The 20,517-nt window shown below is 39.3% G+C and overlaps 1 protein-coding gene across 1 annotated transcript; it reads right to left on the minus strand.

Moving 5' to 3' along the window:
• Positions 1 to 8,571: 8,571 nt before the first annotated feature.
• Positions 8,572 to 19,455, minus strand: tspan14 (tetraspanin 14). The gene is made up of 10 exons (XM_046870607.1): positions 19,289 to 19,455; positions 18,384 to 18,476; positions 17,796 to 17,846; positions 15,391 to 15,537; positions 14,985 to 15,155; positions 12,077 to 12,202; positions 10,787 to 10,840; positions 9,796 to 9,906; positions 9,562 to 9,709; positions 8,572 to 9,465 (listed from the first exon to the last, which is right to left on the minus strand). The coding sequence occupies exons 2-9, from the start codon at positions 18,462 to 18,464 to the stop codon at positions 9,644 to 9,646; spliced, it is 807 nt and encodes a 268-aa protein (XP_046726563.1). The 5' UTR covers positions 18,465 to 18,476; positions 19,289 to 19,455; the 3' UTR covers positions 8,572 to 9,465; positions 9,562 to 9,643.
• Positions 19,456 to 20,517: the final 1,062 nt, after the last annotated feature.

Below are 20,517 nucleotides of genomic sequence, written 5' to 3' on the forward strand. Positions count from 1 at the left end.
TTTATACAACAGAATAACCCTCATGTGCAGGGAACTGTTTTCAACACACACTAAAATAATACACAAATGCCTCAGAGCCATAAGAAACATACAAAATAAGCAACATGCGGCCGCCGCAACTTAACTGTTTCACATTTAACATACTTTTTACTCATGGAACACACATCACTGGGGATCCATATTAGTTTGTAAACATTTCTAATCACAAAAAAAGGTGTGTAACTGACCTGGAAATTTTACAAATAATACAAAGAAATCAGTGAAGCAGGACAACTGTTGCTCATACTCCATTCACTTGGATTATGAGCTCGTCTTGCTCTGTGCATCGCTAATTGTGACGCGGCACTCGTTGTAACTGCCCCCCTGTGTCCGTTTAATGAAATATATGTCTCTATGTGTTTTTTTTCATAGTCTCTCATTAGCATTAAATTATATGCATCAGAATAAAATAAAATAGCACTGCAGTAGAAGGACACAAAAGTAATCATCTCAACAAAACTTATTTTGTGAGTGTCACATCCACCCCGACAAACAAAAATGGCTCCCGACATTTGTCACAACAACAACAAAAAAAACTCTCTTTTTTCTCTCTAATAAACTTGTGTGGTGACCGGCATGTAATATGTGTAAGGCCTGTACATCTGTGGTACGTAAGGCATAGGCAGAATAAACTGTCTGGCTATGTGTGGCATGAATGTTAGGAGAAGTGTGGTAATCTGTGAGCAAATAGAATATACATGTGTCTGTGTTGAAGGTTGGCCCAATGATTCATAAGTGAACACTGGCTTCGGCCTTCTCTCCCTGGCAGACCTCCTAACCTCTCTGTGTGTACCTTCTGCAGGCCAAGTCATCATAGAGGGGTAACTTAGTCTTTCCTCCTGTACTTGTTCATCATGTTCATTTTGCTCATCCTCTCCCGGCGGAGGGGAATAAGTGACATTAGGTTGTTTCTCTGCCTGTGATTCCTCTCCTACTAATTCCACTTCTCTCTCCATCAAACTTTGCCTATCCTCTTTTTCAGTGGTGTTTCGTTTGTGCTCACTTTCAGGTAGGTTTGTCTCACCTGTGTGTGTATAGTCTCTTTCCGGTGTCTCTCGTCCATCTGGTAAGTATGTGTCCATCGGTTCTCTTTCCTCAGTCAGTAATGTATCTGGACATTCTTTCTGGGTCATGGTTGGTTTCTTTGGGGTTAGAGCAGGCACTGTTGTAGGAGATGACTTTGACACTGGATTTTGCTCTCTCCCTGAGGTCGCTAATCTAGTATGTTCAACTTGATCATTTTCCATCCTCACTACCTGTGTTCTCAGCCAATAACCCCCTGTCCATTCATCCTCATCATCAGTGTCCGATGTTACATCCTTATCAGCAGAGTTTACTCTCCGTTGAGACTGCTTTTGCCCCTGACGGGGGGGTATAACAGGGTCAGCTGGCTGTGCTGGATTCTCAACAGGCAAGTCATTCACTAACAGCAGCAAGTTCCTGTGTATAGTTCTCTTTCTTGCATTTGGGTCTCCCTCAGCATGAATGACATATACCGGATTATCTGAGATTTGCTCCTTCACCACATAGATCCTCTTCTCCCAGTATGAGCGTAGCTTACCGGGTCCACCCCGTTTACCCATGTTTCGAACCAGTACTCGATCTCCTGGTTTGAGGACCACGCCCCTCACCTTTTGATCATAGTAGGACTTGTTCTTCGCACTTGATGACAGGCTAGATTTGTTTGCAATCTTGTACGCTTCTGCCATCCTTTTTGACCATTTATCCACGTATCCTTTGTGTGTCACTGATTCAGTGTTATCCAGTAATCCAAACAAGAGATCCACAGGGAGACGGGGGTGTTGCCAATACATCAGATAATGAGGGGAGATAATGTGGACTCGTGGCGAGTACAGTTATAAGCGTGTATCATTTGCGGCAAATGTTCTTTCCATCTCTCCTTTTTTCTGTCTGTCAGTGTCCGTAACATTTGCAACAGTGTGCGGTTGAACCGCTCAGCAGGATTACATTGTGGGTGATACGGAGATGTTCGTGAGTGTCCAACCCCTGACAGGCGCCCAAGGGTGCGAAAAAGGCTGTTCTCAAACTCACGTCCTTGATCATGGTGGAGACGGTTGGATAACCCAGACGAGGTATGTAATCGTTGTATATCCGTTCAGCTGCCATTTGTCCTGATTTATTTTTGATTGGGTAAGCCTGAGCAAACCTGGTAAAATGGTCTATTACTACCAGAATATATTCATAGCCCCCTTTGCTTTTCTCCAGATGTAAGTAGTCTATGCAAACCAGATCAAGAGGGGAAGCAGAAGTCAGACCACCCATTGGCGCACGGATGTGGGTAGTGGGTTTCTTCTGTTTTATGCAACTGCATTTTCTTGTGACATACTCCTCTATGCATCTCTTCATCTGCGGCCAATAGAAACGTTCTCTGGCGAGATGGAGCACACGTTCTGTGCCAACATGTCCCATGTAGATGTTTTAGAGCAACTGACCGGTACTTGGTGGGTAGGACTAACTGTTTTCTTTCTGGTGTTTGGCGGTACAGAACTCCATTTTCCAAATGTAGTTGATTCCACTCATGAAGGAGCTTGCGAGTTAGCCCACTCACTGACCTTTTGACCTCATCTGTGAGAACATCATTTACCTCTTTCAATGTCATTATTTCCCCTATCCCAGGGTCCTCACATTGGGCTTTTGCCAACTCTTCGCGGCTTATTTCGAGCAAGAGTGAATGAGACTAAGATAGCACATCAGCAGAGGAGGTGTAAAGTGACTCCTCATGAAGCATCTTTTTAGCAGCCTCTTGCTGTTCTTCCTCCAGGTGGTCGAGGTTTACAGGTGGGTCCCACAGAGGTGGGTCTGAGTTGCTGTCCTGAGTGGTGGTTACCTGACTGACAGTCGCTGAAGGCTGTGCTTTGTCCAGGATATCTGCCTCCACAACATTTTCAACACGCTGCAGAATCCCTAGAGCTGTTTTTCGTGGAATTGTGATGTCATGATTGGTGTTATTAACAACTGAAATGGTGACATAGGGCTTTGTTGGGTTCTGTATTTCAAACAAGCCTGGCCCTGCATCCCACTGTCCAGACGGTATGCTGTCTTCATCTGTCTCGAACAACACTAATTGGGTAGAAGTATCCATGTTCGACGGAACCTGAGAACTCACCCACAACACTTGACCAGCTGGGAGCACGATATCCTTGGCATCAGCATCAGCTATTTCTTTGGGAACAGATATGGCATTGCTAAGAAGGCTAGCAAGTACTGGCACTAGTCTCTCTGTTTTTCCACAAACTAACATTTCCAAGATGTTAAAGCCAATCAATGGTTTATCCATGGGGTAGCTGCTGATGAGAAATGGAACACTAATGGACAGGTTGGGATCCAAATTCCCTGGCAAGTTCACTGTAATAGCTACCCACACATCATAGGGAATGAGGCTATCGTTTGCAGCGATAACTTTCAGTTCCTCCACTTAGATCTTAGGTCTCAGAAACTGAGTGAATACTGAGGTCAGGTAGGTACTCTTGTTTCCAAGCACGACTGACTATACTGACTTGGGACAGAGTCGAGCAGAGAAGTGACTGCTAAGCCATTTAAATAACTCTGAACTAGGGCCTTTTTCCCGATCAGGTTAGCAACTGCTCTAGCTTTAGCTGCACCTGGTGACTGGGGAGGGACTTGAGCTACTTGGTTACAGTGGCTTAGTGTGCTTGTTGTTGAGGGTGAGGGTAAGTGTGCTGTGTCCTTATTGACCTCACCTTCTGGTTGGGACTTATTTTCAGACCCGGCCACTAGATGTCCCTCTCCAGTGCCCGGTTGGAGTTTCCCTGTCTCTTTGGACGCTGTAGACAGCCTGCTGCACGGTGTCCTTCTTCCCCACATGTGAAACAGTGTTTACAGTCTTGTCTGTCTTGTTCCACGCAGCTTGGACAACCATAGGGCCTTCCATGTTTGGAGTGTGTCCTATTTTGACTGTACTGACGCCCATTGTGAGTTACCTGTTGTTGGTTTTGTTTTTGCATAGTCTGTACTAGTCTGGTAAGCTCCTCTACTTTGGCCGTGAGGTCGCTCAGAGGATCGGGTTTTGTTTGCTTTGACTTGGACCCTAAACTCTCTGCCCTTATGCTAGGTGTCTTTACCACATCTGACTCGAGCTGTGCGCTGTGTGCATTTGTTACCATCTGTCTGCGTCCACCAAGTCTTTTCATTCTCTCATTTTCTTCACTGGTGATTTTCATCACATGGCGCAGAATCATCTCATCAGTGACCCCACTGGTTGTCAACAGAGGTTTGAGCTCTCTGCATATGTCAGTGTGTTTGTGTCCAAAGCCTTGGTACACTGTATGTAGAAAAACATCTTGCACTGTAGCTGGAGAGTATTTAATGTTAGTGTCAGCCAGTTTTGATGTCAGTAGGATGCGTTGTTTTAAGCCTATCAAACGATAGAGAAATTGTTGTGGTGTCTCATTTTCATCTTGTTTCGTACACATCAACTCTTGGAATAGCTCTGTGCTGTTTTTTTCTCTTAGATGAGTTTGGAAAAATCACTTGAGTTCAATCACTGCCATGTCGTTTTTGTTTATCAACATCTCTTTAAATATGCCTGGTCTTATTATCTTAAGCACACCACGAACAATCTCTGAGTCGGAGAATCCTTCTTTGACTCCATCATCAATTTGCCTACAGACATTATTGTAGCTGATATCTGAGGATTGATCACCGATCTGCCCACCTTGCATTTTGAACTCTCTCCGTGGAAGGTAACTGAGTTCCCTTAAGGACACCATCCTCTCGCGAGCTGATTGAGGGACATGCTCACCCAGGGGGTTCCTGTCTGGCTGCCTCAACAGGACTGAGGATGAGGGCGTCTGTCTCTGTGAAGAGGGCATATGCATCTGCAATGGTATAGCATGTGCTGGCATACACTTTATGAGTTTCTTGCTAAGCTCCTCGTAGCTAGCAAGTCAGCGTTCGATGTGTCAGGTACATTTAACATTGTAACCTTAGCCAAGCCTAAATCTGGTTCGACAATACCACTAGGGGATGTAGTAGTGACTAAAGTGGATGTGTGTCGATTCTGCGGGTGTGTGTCTGTGGTGTGTTCAGGGGGTGTTTGGATAGTAACAGAACCTTCAGCAAAATCAACTAAATTGTCAAACTTATCACCACCCTGCCCAGTATGTAACTCCGAATCACCCTTTACATTTTGAAATGACATAACATCACAACATTTTACTATATCATCAATAGCATATTTTAACATCAACAACTGAACCATTCCCTCATCCTCTGCTTCAAGTAACTGCTTACTGTACATGAACGAGTTGATGTGATCGTAGCATTCCTCCTGATCTTTCTCCACAAGCTCTGACTGGTCCACGTCCAACACTGGCTTTACCACTCTGGCGACCCAAAGAAGCTCTTCAGCTGTCAGGGTGAGTAGGCTCTTCCTAATGTCCCACACTAGGCTCTTCCTCCCCCCGCTCGACATGATGGCTCCTCATCTCCCCCACGGCTGGCAACACGGTTCGGTGATGGTGCAGTCGGCTTTAGATCGCAGGCCTCCACTCGTCCACGATCGCAGTCCCCACGGCTGGACAGGGCTAGTTGCAGGTCAGCGTTGTAATCATTCGGCTCCCGATCCACTAGGTGCTGCCGAAGTATCCCGGAGAATCTGTAGCGGGTCCCGACTAGGTCCCCACTGGCAGATATATATATATATATATATATATATATATATATATATATATATATATATATATATATATAATCCTCTGATCGGAGTGCTCTGGAAATATTACAAATAATACAAAGAAATCAGTGAAGCAGGACAACTGTTGCTCATACTCCATTCACTCGGATTATCTTTATTATTAACTTTGTATCTGCAATCATGAATTATCTTCTGTTCTTTGTCTGTTCCACATTGAAACACAGGTTATATCCACATTTGGATAACATGACATTTAAATAGTCTTACAGAGTTCTGTTTCCACATAAATGTATCTTCACACATTTTACAGACATCGACTTGTTAACATTAGTATTAAACCAAAAATAAACATATTCCCTTTAAGTCCTAATTTTAGTCTAACATCAATCATATTTACCTATTCGCTTAGACAGCTTTCCTCTTTATCCTCTTATCAAAAGAGTAATTTTGTAATAACTTTACATTTTAAGTGTTCACTTTATACAACACTTTATACAACAGAATAACCCTCATGTGCAGTATTACATTTACACTATAAGAACATAAACCTGAAAAATAAACTTAGCTGTCTCATAACTTAGTGTTCAGGGCTATGAACTGCACCTGTATATTCGTACTATTAACCTTTTACCTTTTTACAACATTGTATCACAAACAGAACTGTTTTCAACACACACTAAAATAATACACAAATGCCTCAGAGCCATAAGAAACATATAAAATAAGCAACATGCGGCCGCCGCAACTTAACTGTTTCACATTTAACATACTTTTCACTCATGGAACACACATCACTGGGGATCCATATTAGTTTGTAAACATTTGTAATCACAAAAAAAGGTGTGTAACTGACCTGGAAATATTACAAATAATACAAAGAAATCAGTGAAGCAGGACAACTGTTGCTCATACTCCATTCACTCGGATTATGAGCTCGTCTTGCTCTGTGCATCGCTAATTGTGACGCGGCACTCGTTGTTACTGCCCTCCTGTGTCCGTTTAATGAAATATATGTCTTCATGTCTTTTCATAGTCTCTCATTAGCATTAAATTATATGCATCAGAATAAAATAAAATAGCACTGCAGTAGAAGGACACAAAAGTAATCATCTTAACAAAACTTATTTTGTGAGTGTCACATTAATGTAGTTCTCCAAACTCTCTGAGGTAATGTTTGGTGTTCAGCGAGGATCTGTCTAAGGCCCACTGCTTTTCTCTTTATGTATGTTGCCTGTGGGAGAAATTATACATAAACAGGGTATTAGCTTCCATTGCTATGCTGACGATACACAATTGTATGTTTCAGCAAAACCAGATGAGAGATCAGCTTACAAATGTTAAGGAGTGTGTAAAGGACAGACAGTGGGTGCTTGATAACTTCCTTCTGCTCAACTCGGATAAGACTAAAGTACTTTAACGAGGACCACATAGAGCTAGAAGTAAACCTTTGGATTACGTAGCATCTCTGGATGGTCTTTCTGTCTCAGTGTGTAGAGCAGTAAGATACCTTGGTGTGATTTAATTTAATTCAATTAATTTTTATATGTATAGCACTTTTAACAATACATTGTCTCAAAGCAGCATTACACAGATAATGTAGGAAGAAAGAATGAATAAGCTTGTTCTTTATAAGTGTAAGTTTGTCCCTAATGAGCAAGCTGACTGTAAAAAGGAAAAACTCCTGGAGATGGCGTACAGATACAGTGAGGATGTGATGTGGTGTGTACAGATACAGTAAGGATGTGATTTGTTGTGTACAGATACAGTGAGGATGTGATGCAGCGTGTACAGATACAGTGAATGGGATATGGTGTATAGAGATACAGTGAGGTTGTGATACAGTGTGTACAGATACAGTAAGGATGTGATGCAGTGTGTACAGATACAGTAAGGATGTGATACAGTGTGTACAGATAGTGAGGATGTGATAGTGTGTGTTCAGACACAGTGAGGATGTGATACAGTGTGTACAGATAGTGAGGATGTGATACGGAGTGCAGAGATACAGTAAGGATGTGATGTGGTGTGTACAGATACAGTAAGGATGTTGATTTGTTGTGTACAGATACAGTGAGGATGTGATGCAGCATGTACAGATACAGTGAATGGGATATGGTGTATAGAGATACAGTGAGGATGTGATACAGTGTGCAGAGATACAGTGAATGGGATATGGTGTATAGAGATACAGTGAGGATGTGATACAGTGTGCAGAGATACAGTGAGATGATGCGGTGTGTACAGATATAGCGGGAACGTGATGTGATGCGGTGTGTAGATACAGCAGGCACATGCACAGGTAGGGCTCAACCTGTGCAGAGCACATGCCCTTTTTGCCCTTACACTCTGAAGTGCCCTTTTTTTGGTGGTGTTACTAAATAATCTTGATATAAAAAAAGGGAGGTGGGTGCCCTTTTTCAGTTTCAGCACATGCCCCTCAAAAGGTCTGTGCACGGGCCTGAGATACAGTAAGGATGTGATACAGTGAGTTCAGATACAGTAAGGATATGATGTGGTGTGTACAGATACAGCAAGGATGTGATACAGCGAGAACAGATACAGTGAGGGTGTGATGTGATGTGTACAGATACAGTGAGAATGTTGTGATGTGGTGTGTATAAATAAAGTGAGGCTGTGATGTGGTCTGTACAGATACAGTGAGGATGTAATGTGATATTGTCTGTACAGATATTGAGTAAATCAACGTTAAATTTGCAGTGTGTATGGTTTCAGGTAATATTGTGTATTGTTAATGTTTCTATAACCCTACTGTAATCTTTTTTCACGTTTCCGGCACCGACTAAATAATTTGTGGCTTTTCATTAACAATGTTAAAAATGGCAATACAACATTCATAAGCAAAATTGGTCTTTATTCATCATATAAAATATAAAACTTCAGTTCAAAAGTTTAAACTAATTTTTAAAAATAACCATAAGAAGTCAAACAACAAGTAAAGACAAACAAAAACAGTAAAGCAAGTTAGAAATTAAACTTTCTGTAGTTAACACTATTATAAACCTTTTGTTATGGCACAGAGGTTCTGCAGTGCAGTCAAATGATTATGGAAGGATGATCTGTTTAGATCTGCTGGAATGAAGACTATAAACTTCATATTTCAGAGAAACATTTCTAGAAAAGACAAACTTTACAAAGAAGAAAGCTGTACACACACGCACACACGTGAATATGTGTCTAAATATGATTCTAGCATTTCTTTTCATTTTGTGAATGTCATTTAAAAAGTTCTAACTATTTAACATGTAATTATTAAAACAAAGATTTCACTTCCAGACTCATCCTGCGTTGATGGACGTCCTGCACCCACTAGGCTCATGATGCCATACATTTCAAAGCATGCATATAAGCCTGTAAAAGGTTAAATCATTGGCAGCGTTCTGGCCCAAAATCAATATAGAATTAATTCCAGGGCAGAGATGGAAAAATATGAGGAACGTTCAGCTTTCAGGTGACAAGACAGCAACAAAATCCACTAATTAAATTCACTAAAACAATCCCATTGGTCTGTATATAAATGTTTTGCATTGATTGACCAAAATCCTTTCAACATGAACAACATTCACATTCATCTGCAGCCAGATCTCTACTTGGGATTTCACTGTACAAACACACACAAGGCACTGTAGAGACAAATTCACATCCAACAAGCACTAACTCACAATGACACACACTCGATGTATCTATCTCTCTCTCTCTCTCTCTCTCTCTCTCACACACACACACACACACACACACACACACACACACACACACACACACACACACACACACACACACACACACACACACACACACACACACACACACACACACACACACACACAGTGGGAAAACAAAAAAACAGAGGTTAGGAAGTGTGTGTGTGTGTGTGTGTGTGTTCTATTGACTTTTTTTGGTTTCAGCGGGTTAATAATTAAATTTCACTTTCTCAATGTCACTGATCAGATTCCGAGCCAGGAAAATTCCCACCATCTGAAACACACACACACACTTTATGATACATTGCCATACTACAAATAATCTCAATACATTCACTTGTGATGTGTGCGTGTTTTTACCTGTAACAGTGAGATGACTATAAACACTCCCGCTACGATGTAGATGTTACGTGGCAACCACTCTTCCAGAGCAGCAACACAGCCTTTCAAATAGATTACATTCTGCCTAGCCTGCTCACACACACACACACACACACACACACACACACACACACACACACACACACACACACACACACACACACACAAACCTTATTACACAAAAACAGTGAGCCAGTGTGGAATATCAGCCTTACCTGTGTGTTGATTATTAGTTAGAATGAGAATGTAGAGCGAGGACAACTCATAGTAGGGGTCCATAGTATGGTTCAACTGATCAACCGGATTTTACTGAGAGCTGGATTGGATTGTACTTTCTGATAACCAATTAATCAACTGAATCGTCTAAAATGGATACTGAATTAAAAAATAAATAAATAACACTCCATGGAAAATGTACTGTATTTTCTATCTATGTACTTTCTATAGTGCTAGCCTTTTCTAACTATTACAAAAAGAAAAAAACACAGTACTGAAAAATAAAAATGTGATAAATGAAATGATTAATATATTGATTTATAAATATAATTCTATAAATTATAAACGATAAATTAAATTAATGATAAATTTAAATTAATAAATACGATATAGCGCTCTCTGTGCAGCACACAGTCCCACGTTTAAAAACAAACAGCACATGCTATGGATTTTTGCCGATAGTCAATCAACATTCGGGGCCGTTTACACGGCAAAATCCGTGACTTGTTCGTCATCTACTCCATTTGATCACATTTTACATCATCTCTGGGGTGCAGTGTGGCGCTTTTGTTCAGCAGGTGAGTGTAAAAAGAGTCTGTGAATGTCACACGGACTGACGTGAAACTCACAAACAAAATCAATGTCTTAAACGGTGAAGAAACAGTACAGGTCTAACCAACACTGATAACATAATGGCACTTATTAATATTTTGCACTTTTGTGTGTGTGTGTGTGTGTGTGTGTGTGTTCTTACCACAGATCCAGACGCCCTGATATCATAGCCACACTGTGTGTTCACTACTGTGTCCTACAAACACACAAACAGTATTTTGATGTTACATTTTCATGATATTCAATGATATTCAATGATATTCAATGATTCTATCTATCTATCTATCTATCTATCTATCTATCTATCTATCTATCTATCTATCTATCTATCTATCTATCTATCTATCTATCATCTATCTATCTATCTATCTATCTATCTATCTATCTATCTATCTATCTATCTATCTATCTATCTATCTATCTATCTATCTATCTATCTATCTATCTATCTATCTAATCTATCTATCTATCTATCTATCAATCACAGGGTTCCCACTCTAAGCCAAATGTTAAATTCCCTGACTTTCACTGACTAATAAAGTTGAATTTCCATGACCTATAATGAATGGAAAACAGGCCACTTTTATGCTGAGCACTGAGCCTGACAAACACCAGCCACAGACAGTATTTAAAATCCATCCATTTGCAAGGGTCTTAAGTGATTGCCAGTTGATGACCAGGAAGGGAATGAAATGGCGCTGAAAAAAAAAGCCTAACCATAGCAAAGGGCAAAAGTTGTGAAAACGACACGGGAAAAAAATATATTATAATTATATATATTGGTTAATTATATAGTTTAATAAATGTATATAGAAGCTCATAATAAAGTCAGGGTTCCCACAGGTCATGGCTTTTCTGGAATAGTTTTGAAACTAACAATTTGATTTTTGATCAAAACTAACATTTAAAGTGACAAAACCAAAAATCCCTGATATTCTATGACTTGGACAAACTAAATATAAAATCTCCTCACTTTTAATGTCTGGATTAGACCTTTTAAAATTCCATGATATTCCAGAAAAGCCATGACCCATGGGAACCCTGACATTATTATGAGCTTCTATATACATTCATTAAACTATATTATTAACCAAATTATTTGTCTGCAGCAGCACAGTGTACAATCATCCAGTTATGTCAAGAGCTTAGGTTAATGTTCACTCACTGTTCCATCGGGACAGTGAGAAAGAGCCAGTCAAGGGCAGTTTCTAAGTGCAAATTTAAAATGTAAACCTTTACTTTACCCAATTTCCAACTGTATGGTCTGAGACTATGTAAGTCCATTGACCTTAATCCCTTGTTTAAAGTGATAGTGAGGACATTTTTCCTGTTCTGGTGTGAGTGTCTCTTGCCTTCAATGTGTATGATAATAGACACTGGGCTGCTAACATCTGAAATTGGGATAATAAACAGTGTGTATGTGTGTGTATACCGCTGGGTCACTGATGCAGCAGGAAAATGGAACCCCACAACGCTCTCTGCTCTGATTGGTCATTGAACAGTTAAAATAAACGTTCTGGTTCCAGTCATCTGGACTGTTTGCTCCACAGCAGTGGTTCTGAAAACACACACACACACTATTATTACAGATTAGTATTATCAGCTATGTACTTTGTAATTTTTCCAGGACAAATTTAAATATATTATAATCTATTCCCTGGCAATTCATATAAATTACAAACCACTGACTGTATAAAGATATTATTATTTTAGCCGAATTATATTTGACACTAGAATTACTATTCACAACATATTGCTGGGTGTAATTTATAGAGATTCTGTTCCTCGTTGCCCTTTTAACGATGCAGTAAAGCCACACATAAATCTAAGGCACTCTGGTTGGATGAAAGACAACTGGGATAAAGAAATTCCTTTGAGGCTTTTTTCGAAGCACAGTTTTGTGTTCACATACTTACAATTTGCAGAAGAGTTACAGTAGTGGGCTCTGATACCTTTAAGGACACCAATAATGCTTCTCTCTCCAATCCTAACCCATATCTTACCATTGTTAACTAATAGTGAACTATTTCAGGAAAAGAGAATATACTGTGCACTCTAGACCAGGGGTCACCAACCTTTTTGAAACCGAGAGCTACTTCTTGGGTTAATTAATGTGAAGGGCTACTAGTTTGATACACACAGTTGTCAGTTTGATCTGAAATAACAAATTTGCTCAATTTACCTTTTATTATGTTATTATTAATAATTAATTATATTCATCTATGTGAAGACACTGATCATGTTAATGATTTCTCACAATAATTATCAACAATGATTTAACAAAGTAGGAAACAGCTATTTTTAGAAAAGGCCTGTGGGCTACCTGGTGCCTGTGAGCACCATGTTGGTGACCCCTGCTCTAGACACTCTAATACAATCTGTCTCTTGCATTATGCCACATGTGGAAAGGAAAGTATCTTCCTTACATTTACAGCATTTGTTAGAAGCCCTGATTCAGAGCAACTTACAACTTCTCATTTATACACCTAAGGGTTAGGGGCCTCACTCAGGGGCCCAGCAGCTTTCTTGGAATTTGAACTGATGATCTTCCCATCCAAAATCCAACATCTTAACCAATGAACTACTGTTAATGAACGAGGGGGACCTGAATCTTTTTTCGCATGTGTAATCCATTGTTCTAGTAACACACAAACATTTCCTACACTATACACTGCATCTGGAAAGTATTCAAAGCGCTTCACTTCTTTCACATTTTGTTATGTTACAGCCTTATTCAAAAAAGTATTCAATTCATTTTTTTTTTTCTCAAAATTCTACAAACAATACCCATTAATGCCAACATGAAAAAAAAAAGTGTTAGTAAATATTAAATTAGTAAAAGATAACAAGTGAACACAAGATGCAGTTTTTTAATGAAGGTTTTTATTATTGAGTTGGATTTTGTTTTCTCTCAATAATAAAAACCTTCATTTAAAACTGCATGTGTTCACTTGTTATCTTTTGCTTATATTTAAATTAGTTTGATGATCTCAAACATTAAAGTGTGACAAACATGCCAAAAAAGAAGAAATCAGGACTTTTTCACACCTCTGTACATAAGTTCACAGCCTTTGCCATGGCACATTTAGAATTTAGTTCAGGTGCATCATGTTTCCACTGATCATCCTTGAGATGTTTCTACAGCTTTATTGGAAATTAAACTCAGTTGATTGGACATGATTTAGAAAGGCATGCACCTGTCCCACAGTTAATCAAATGACATTTGTGCATGTAAGAGCACAAAACAAGCATTTTTGAGCACTATTGAGGCACAGATCTGGGGAAGAGAACAAAAACTTTCTGCAGCATTGAAGGTCCCAATGAGCACAGTGGCCTGAAGCCTGGGGTGACGGTTTCTCTTCCAACAGGACAATGAACCTAAGCACACAGCCAAGATAACAAATGAGTGACTATGGGACAACTCTGTGAATGTCCTTGAGTTGTCCAGCCAGAGCCCAGACTTGAGCGGTTGTGCACCGACCCTTAACATCCAAACTGGGCTTGAGAGGTTCTGAAAAGAAGAATGGGAGTACCTGCCCAAAAGTAGGTGTGCTTAGCTTGTAGCATCATCAAAAAGACTTGAGGCTGAAATTTATGCCAAAGGTGCTTCAACAAAGTATTGAGCAAAGGCTGTGAATACTTATGAACGTGATTTCTATTTTTGTCTTTTATTTTTTATAAATTTGCGAAGATTTCAAACAAACTTTCACGTTGTCATTATGGGGTATTGTTTGTAGTATTTTGAGGAAAATAATGAATTTAATCGATTTTGGAATGAGGCTATAACATAACAAAATGTGGTACAAGTGAAGCGCTTATTGAGTTCAGAATTTCATTTCCCTGCATTACAGAAATGTCTTCTATCCCTTTCCTGCTGATATTGCATTGACACACCCAGCGTTATTTCCTCTTCTGCAATCCCAGTCAAGTGTGGAAAGTTCATTAAGCAAAATTAATTTCTCCGAGATCTTCTAGACACAAAATTGAGTAATCCGATAATCCCACAAGCTCAACAACATAACAGATAGCTAGATGAATTTAGGTATTAAATTTTTCCAAATTAAATACATATAAAAACAACCTTGTTGGATTGTCTCTGAGAAGTGCTTCTGCATGCTAGAATTCAGCTCTCAGCAAAATTGTATCACTTTAAAAATTCCATCAATTTGAGTATTTTCTGAAATATGACTTTTGTTCCGAACCAAATCCAGTGCTGATCTAGGATTAGGGTTTATTTAGCCCACACTTAGGCCAAAAATTTGTGGACACCTAACCACAAATTTGGTATGTTCGGTCAACATCCATCCTGGCATTTCACATGTGTGGCGCTATGTATGTACCACTCTTTGCAGTGAATCGATGAGGTTCTGAAGGTCGATGTCGTCTCTGTACCCTTTCACATTCACTATGAAGAAGTCGCTGATCCAATTTCTCAGAGGATCCTGAAACACCAGCGCTAACACAGCCGCCGTCAGCTCCAGGAAGAAAATGAAACCAATCATGCTTGAGAACTACACACACACACACACACACACACACACACACACACACACACACACACACACACACACACACACACACACCAGGGAGGTTGTTTAGGGTGAGACAGTCTGTGTGGGATCTAAGAATAACACAGTGATAACAGTACTTGGAGCAGATCAGTACAGTGTAATGCAGAGTGTGATTTTACTTGTACATATGTATATATTCTAGATATATACACTAGAATGTGAACGGCGCTCTTACAAATCGGAGCAGACAGATGTTCTCTCTCAGCGCTCCAACACAGCCAGCAAATCCCAGCGTAAATGTTACCGCGCCGACCAGCAGAACCAACCAGACTGGGTCAAACCCATGGAGACGGGTCACCTGAGTCAAGTCCAACAACACACCCTACCCCCAACACGCACACATACATTATTATAGACTATTGATATTACCATATTTTATAACTGTTTTAGTACTACTACAAAGTACACACACACAGTTTAGTGCACACTAATTTACAGTATATTATACACATATGTATATATACACATATAAAGAGGAAATGTAAAACATACAATTGCTTATTTGCAATTTTTTATTAATGCAGTTTATTGATATTTGTAGGGTTATTTTTAAATCCATCCTAAATACAACACCTGCTAAAGAGTAAATAGCGCTAGCGTTAGCTGCTAACAAGTAAGTGTCTAGCGGCTTCCGCTATGGATTCAAGAGAATTAATTTTGCTGCAAGTTGTATCCTGCATATAACTATGTTTGTGACAAATTATAAATCTTGACTCTTGAATCCATAGCGACTTCCTGTGTAGAGGCTATCGCTATTGATTCTTTCGTGTTTTCATGCATACGCAAAACAAATCTTATTTCTGGTACGGAGTGAGTAGCCACTAGTTTCTTTTTTATACCCATGGCATTGTTGTCTATGTTTTGAAGTTCCACCCTGTGAAGCCTGACATATGAAAATTAACAGAAAATTATATTTTCTGGAAATGTAAGTATTTATGGGGTCATATATATATATATATATATATATATATATATATATATATATATATATATATATATATATATATATATATATATATATATATATATTAGGGCTGCACGATTCTTGCTAAAATGTGAATCACAATTTTTCTCCATGGGAATTGAGATCACGATTCTCTCACACGATTCTCATGTTTTCAACCAAAACATTTATTGCACTCAAGTAAAAACAGTGCTACACAGGATTTTCAGTTATAATAAAAGTAGTAGTAATTTGCATTTTTGCAGTTCTTTCTCGACTGTCATGCGACACTGAGTATATAGACCTGGCAACGCAACGGATGAAAAATAGTTGCGAGAGGGCAGACAGTAGCGCTTGTCTAAAGTCTTTATCATTGCCTTAAATCCTCGTTTTCAACAGTGTTTATAGGAGCCATGTCTTTAGCTAGGTGATAAGCGATGGCGTTTGTTATGTATTTGTGCCGCTGGGAACTTGAGGGGTATGGGGATGCACCGTGTAATGTCTGAGTTATTGAAGTTTGTGTGGTCTGGCGGCTGGTATTTTTGGTGTGGCTCCTTGTCTTTCATGGCTAACTCGTACTGTATTTTGTGGTGACGTCTGAGGTGGTTGTAGAGATTGGTGGTGTTACCTTGCGGGGCTGCCACAATGCCAAAGCACTGCTTACAGATTACGACTGCTGCGCATCATCGCCAGGTTTAAACCGAAAATCTTCCACACGGTGCAATGTGCTCCTTTTTCGCTACCAATGTTGCTGCATCGTCGCCACCAGGAATTTCGAACTGGCGCTAATTTTTCCTCTCTTTGAATGAAACCAATGTTACCGCTCTAAATCCACCAAGTTATGTTACCGCCTAAATCCACCAATGTATTCGGTCTGCCGCTTTGATACACGCCACGTGAGTGACAGCAGAACGCCGCAAATAAGGACGAGGGAGGAGAGAAACGATCGGGTCTGACTGGTGAATAAATAGGGTTTGGTTTTACACAGTGTGAGTAAGTTTGACTGATATAGCATCTTAGAATGTTGTAAGTAAATACGTGAACACGTGAATGCAGCATCTGAATACAGGAAATACTATATATGCACGTGAATCGCCGTCATTTAAAAAGAAGATCGAATGTATGTATGAATCGAGATCGTGATTCATTTTTCGATTAATCGCAGCCCTAATATATATATATATATATATATATATATATATATATATATATATATATATATATATATATTTTTTTTTTAATTGGTAATCGATTTATATATATATAAATTGTAAATCGATTACCAATTAAAAAATTGAAACGCAAGTTTTGTCACGGAGTTTTGGTCACTTTATTAGAAAGTTGTTTTTGTGTGCGAAAGAAAATAAAAAGTTCTCATACCCACTGTTTGACTACCTGGTGCCCCACCCAGCACACACGTTTCGACTATGGGTGAGATTTGACAATCCTGATTTGACTACATAAATCTTTAGTCAGGGACACCCCTAATAAATACTCATTAGCTGTGTGTGTGAGATCTGAGAGCTGCACTCTCCGCTATTCCAGTATCCACTACCACTATTCATAATGTGAAAGATACAGGTGTGTGTGTGTGTGTGTGTGTGTGTGTGTGAGAGATGTTTATTATAGTTCCATACCTTCTCACTCCAGGCCCAGAATCCAATCGCAATAAATGCTGCTCCAGCCAGCTGACAGAGAAACAGAACACACACACGTCTATATCTCAGTGTTGGGTGGTATACTGATGTATACTGGTGACCAGGACGTTGTGAGTTTAAATCCCAGTATACACTCAGTAAATCTGCAAACAGCAGAAACTTTCCTCTCATGTTTTAATACTTTTCTGATCTGTTCCAAAAACTCTAGCAACACAAACAATTCACACACACACAAATCCATCATGTCTGAGTGTACAACGTTCAGTACCTGATTGCCCCACATTCCCCCGTGTGTTTAAAAAATACATTAAACAGGAAACAAAGTGAGTCAACTTCCTGTTACAGACAAACACTGTCTCCTGCTGTGCTGCACGCACGCACGCATGCACAAAGACACTGTGGACAAAGTGTATACTCAATACACAGCTGACTGTCTCTTATCTTGCATACACACATGGCGGAAACAGACAGGATGGGAGGGAGTGTGTGTGTGTGTGTGTGTGTGTGTCAGAATGTTTATGTATGTGTATGAGTGTAAAAATGTGTATATGTGTGAATGCGTGTTACCCAGAATATGATGTTGTAGCTGAACATGAGGTATTTGTAACAGCAGCTGACCTCCGTGTTCTCATACCTGTAATAATACATCTCACACTCCTGCTGTAATAAACAAACAAACAAACATCAATATACACACACACACACACAATATATATACACATATACACACACACACATAATATATACATATACACACACATATACATATAGATACACACACACATATATATACATATATATATATATATATATATATATATATATATATATATACATATATATATATATATATATATATATATATATATATATATATATATATATATACATACATACATACATACATATATATATATATACATACATATATACATACATACATATATATATACATACATATATATATATATATATATATATATATATATATATATATATATATATATATATAAATAAAGATAAAACACACCCCTGTCTTTTAACCACTCTTGTGTTTCCGGTTATAAACCTACTTATTCGCGTCAAAGAGCTAATGACACTAACAATAAAGTATATAATGAAAATAGTGTTTTCCCCGGAAATACAAAAGGCGGAAGGTGCAGCACGGTTACAGGGTCCGGGAAAAAAACAGTTAGCTCCGAAATTAAACACATTTATAACGATGTTTATAGAAATCAGCTCTTAGCTTTTAAACATTTAGAATTAGTATGCGGCTGTGTTTACGGTGAAGCGGGGAAGTTAGCCGCTTAACTGCTACACAGCTGAAGTTAGCGGCTTAGCAGTGTCGCTATGCTAACAGTTGGAGCGTAAACTCCAGAACTCTCTGATAAAATATTAATAGCGAATAAAACACAATCTACCAAACAACAGGAAATACACTAATATTAAACAATAACCCGTGTGTAACTCACCTCACAGCGGAACTGTACAAACTGAAACTCTGAAGTGTGTGTTACAAACAACACGCAAGAGAAACTCCGAATCACGTGACCTTAGACGCTAGAACCACGTGACTGCTCGGAACCCCAGGTTTAAAATTAAACCTGTTTTTATCACATTTAAGTTAAAAAGCTGTAATTAACTGCAGTGTCGGGTCGTTTATTTCACACCCAGACATTCAGTTGTGGCCTACATGAATCAGTTCACCTCTTAATACTATGACGCCCAGCTACAGAATACACACACACACACACACACAGTATACTAATTGGACAAAAGTATTGGGACAACTGACGTTTCCTGCCATTAGTTGTTTCTCTCCAAACTGTCGCCACAAAGCTGGAGAAACATAAAACTGTTCCAGTATGAAAACACTCCATGACGATCTGGTTTACATAGGTTGGTAGAAAGAAGACCTTGAACAGGTGCATCTCAATCATTAAAAAGTTGATTTTAGTAATTCAATACAAAAAGGTAAACTCGTATATTATATAGATTCATCACACTGATATATTCCAAGTGTTTATATCGTTGCACAAGCCAGTGCACTCTTAGTGCCGGTCCCAAGCCTGGATAAATGGGAAGGTTTCGTTAGGAAGGGCATCCAGTGTAAACCATGTGCCAAATCAAATATGCAGATCACGAATCAGAAATTCATACTGGATCGGTCGAGGGCAGGGTTACCAACGACTGCCACAGGTATTGTGGAAGAAGGTGAAGTGGAAGAAGGTGTACCTAGGAGTGAAAGATTGCTGATTGTGGCAAATTTAAATAGTAATGTAGGTGAAGGGAACAGAGGTAATGAGGAGGTGATGGGTAGGTATGGCTTTAAGGAGAGGAATGTGGAAGGGCAGATGGTGGTAGATTTTGCTAAAAGGATGGAAATGGCAGTGGTAAATACGTATTTTAAGAAAAAGGAGGATCATAGGGTGACGTATAAGAGTGGAGCAAGGTGCACACAGGTGGACTATGTTCTATGTAGGAGATGAAACCTGAAGGAGATTGGAGGTTGTAGGATGATTTTGGAGGTGAAGAAGAAGAGGAGGAGAGTGAGGACTGAAAGAAGAATAAGATGGTGGAAAATGAAGGAGGAAGACTGTAGTGTAGTGTGAGATTCAGGGAAGATGTCAGACAGGGGTTCAGTGGTGGTGAAGAGGTGCGAGATAATCGGGCAACTACTGCAGAATTGATAAGGGAGACA

This window comes from Silurus meridionalis, chromosome 2 (genome assembly GCF_014805685.1).
Source record: "Silurus meridionalis isolate SWU-2019-XX chromosome 2, ASM1480568v1, whole genome shotgun sequence".
Classification (NCBI taxonomy): Eukaryota; Metazoa; Chordata; class Actinopteri; order Siluriformes; family Siluridae; genus Silurus; species Silurus meridionalis.

What these genes read in the sequence shown, in the direction of transcription:
- tspan14 (XM_046870607.1), bottom strand. Translation starts at nt 18,464, where the DNA reads ATGTATTATTACAGGTATGAGAACACGGAGGTCAGCTGCTGTTACAAA. An exon ending in TCTGGGCCTGGAGTGAGAAG is followed by an intron (nt 15,538 to 17,795) that starts GTATGGAACTAT and finishes TGTTGGGGGTAG; the next exon opens with GGTGTGTTGTTGGACTTGAC. An exon ending in TCGATTCACTGCAAAGAGTG is followed by an intron (nt 12,203 to 14,984) that starts GTACATACATAG and finishes GTGTGTTTTCAG; the next exon opens with AACCACTGCTGTGGAGCAAA.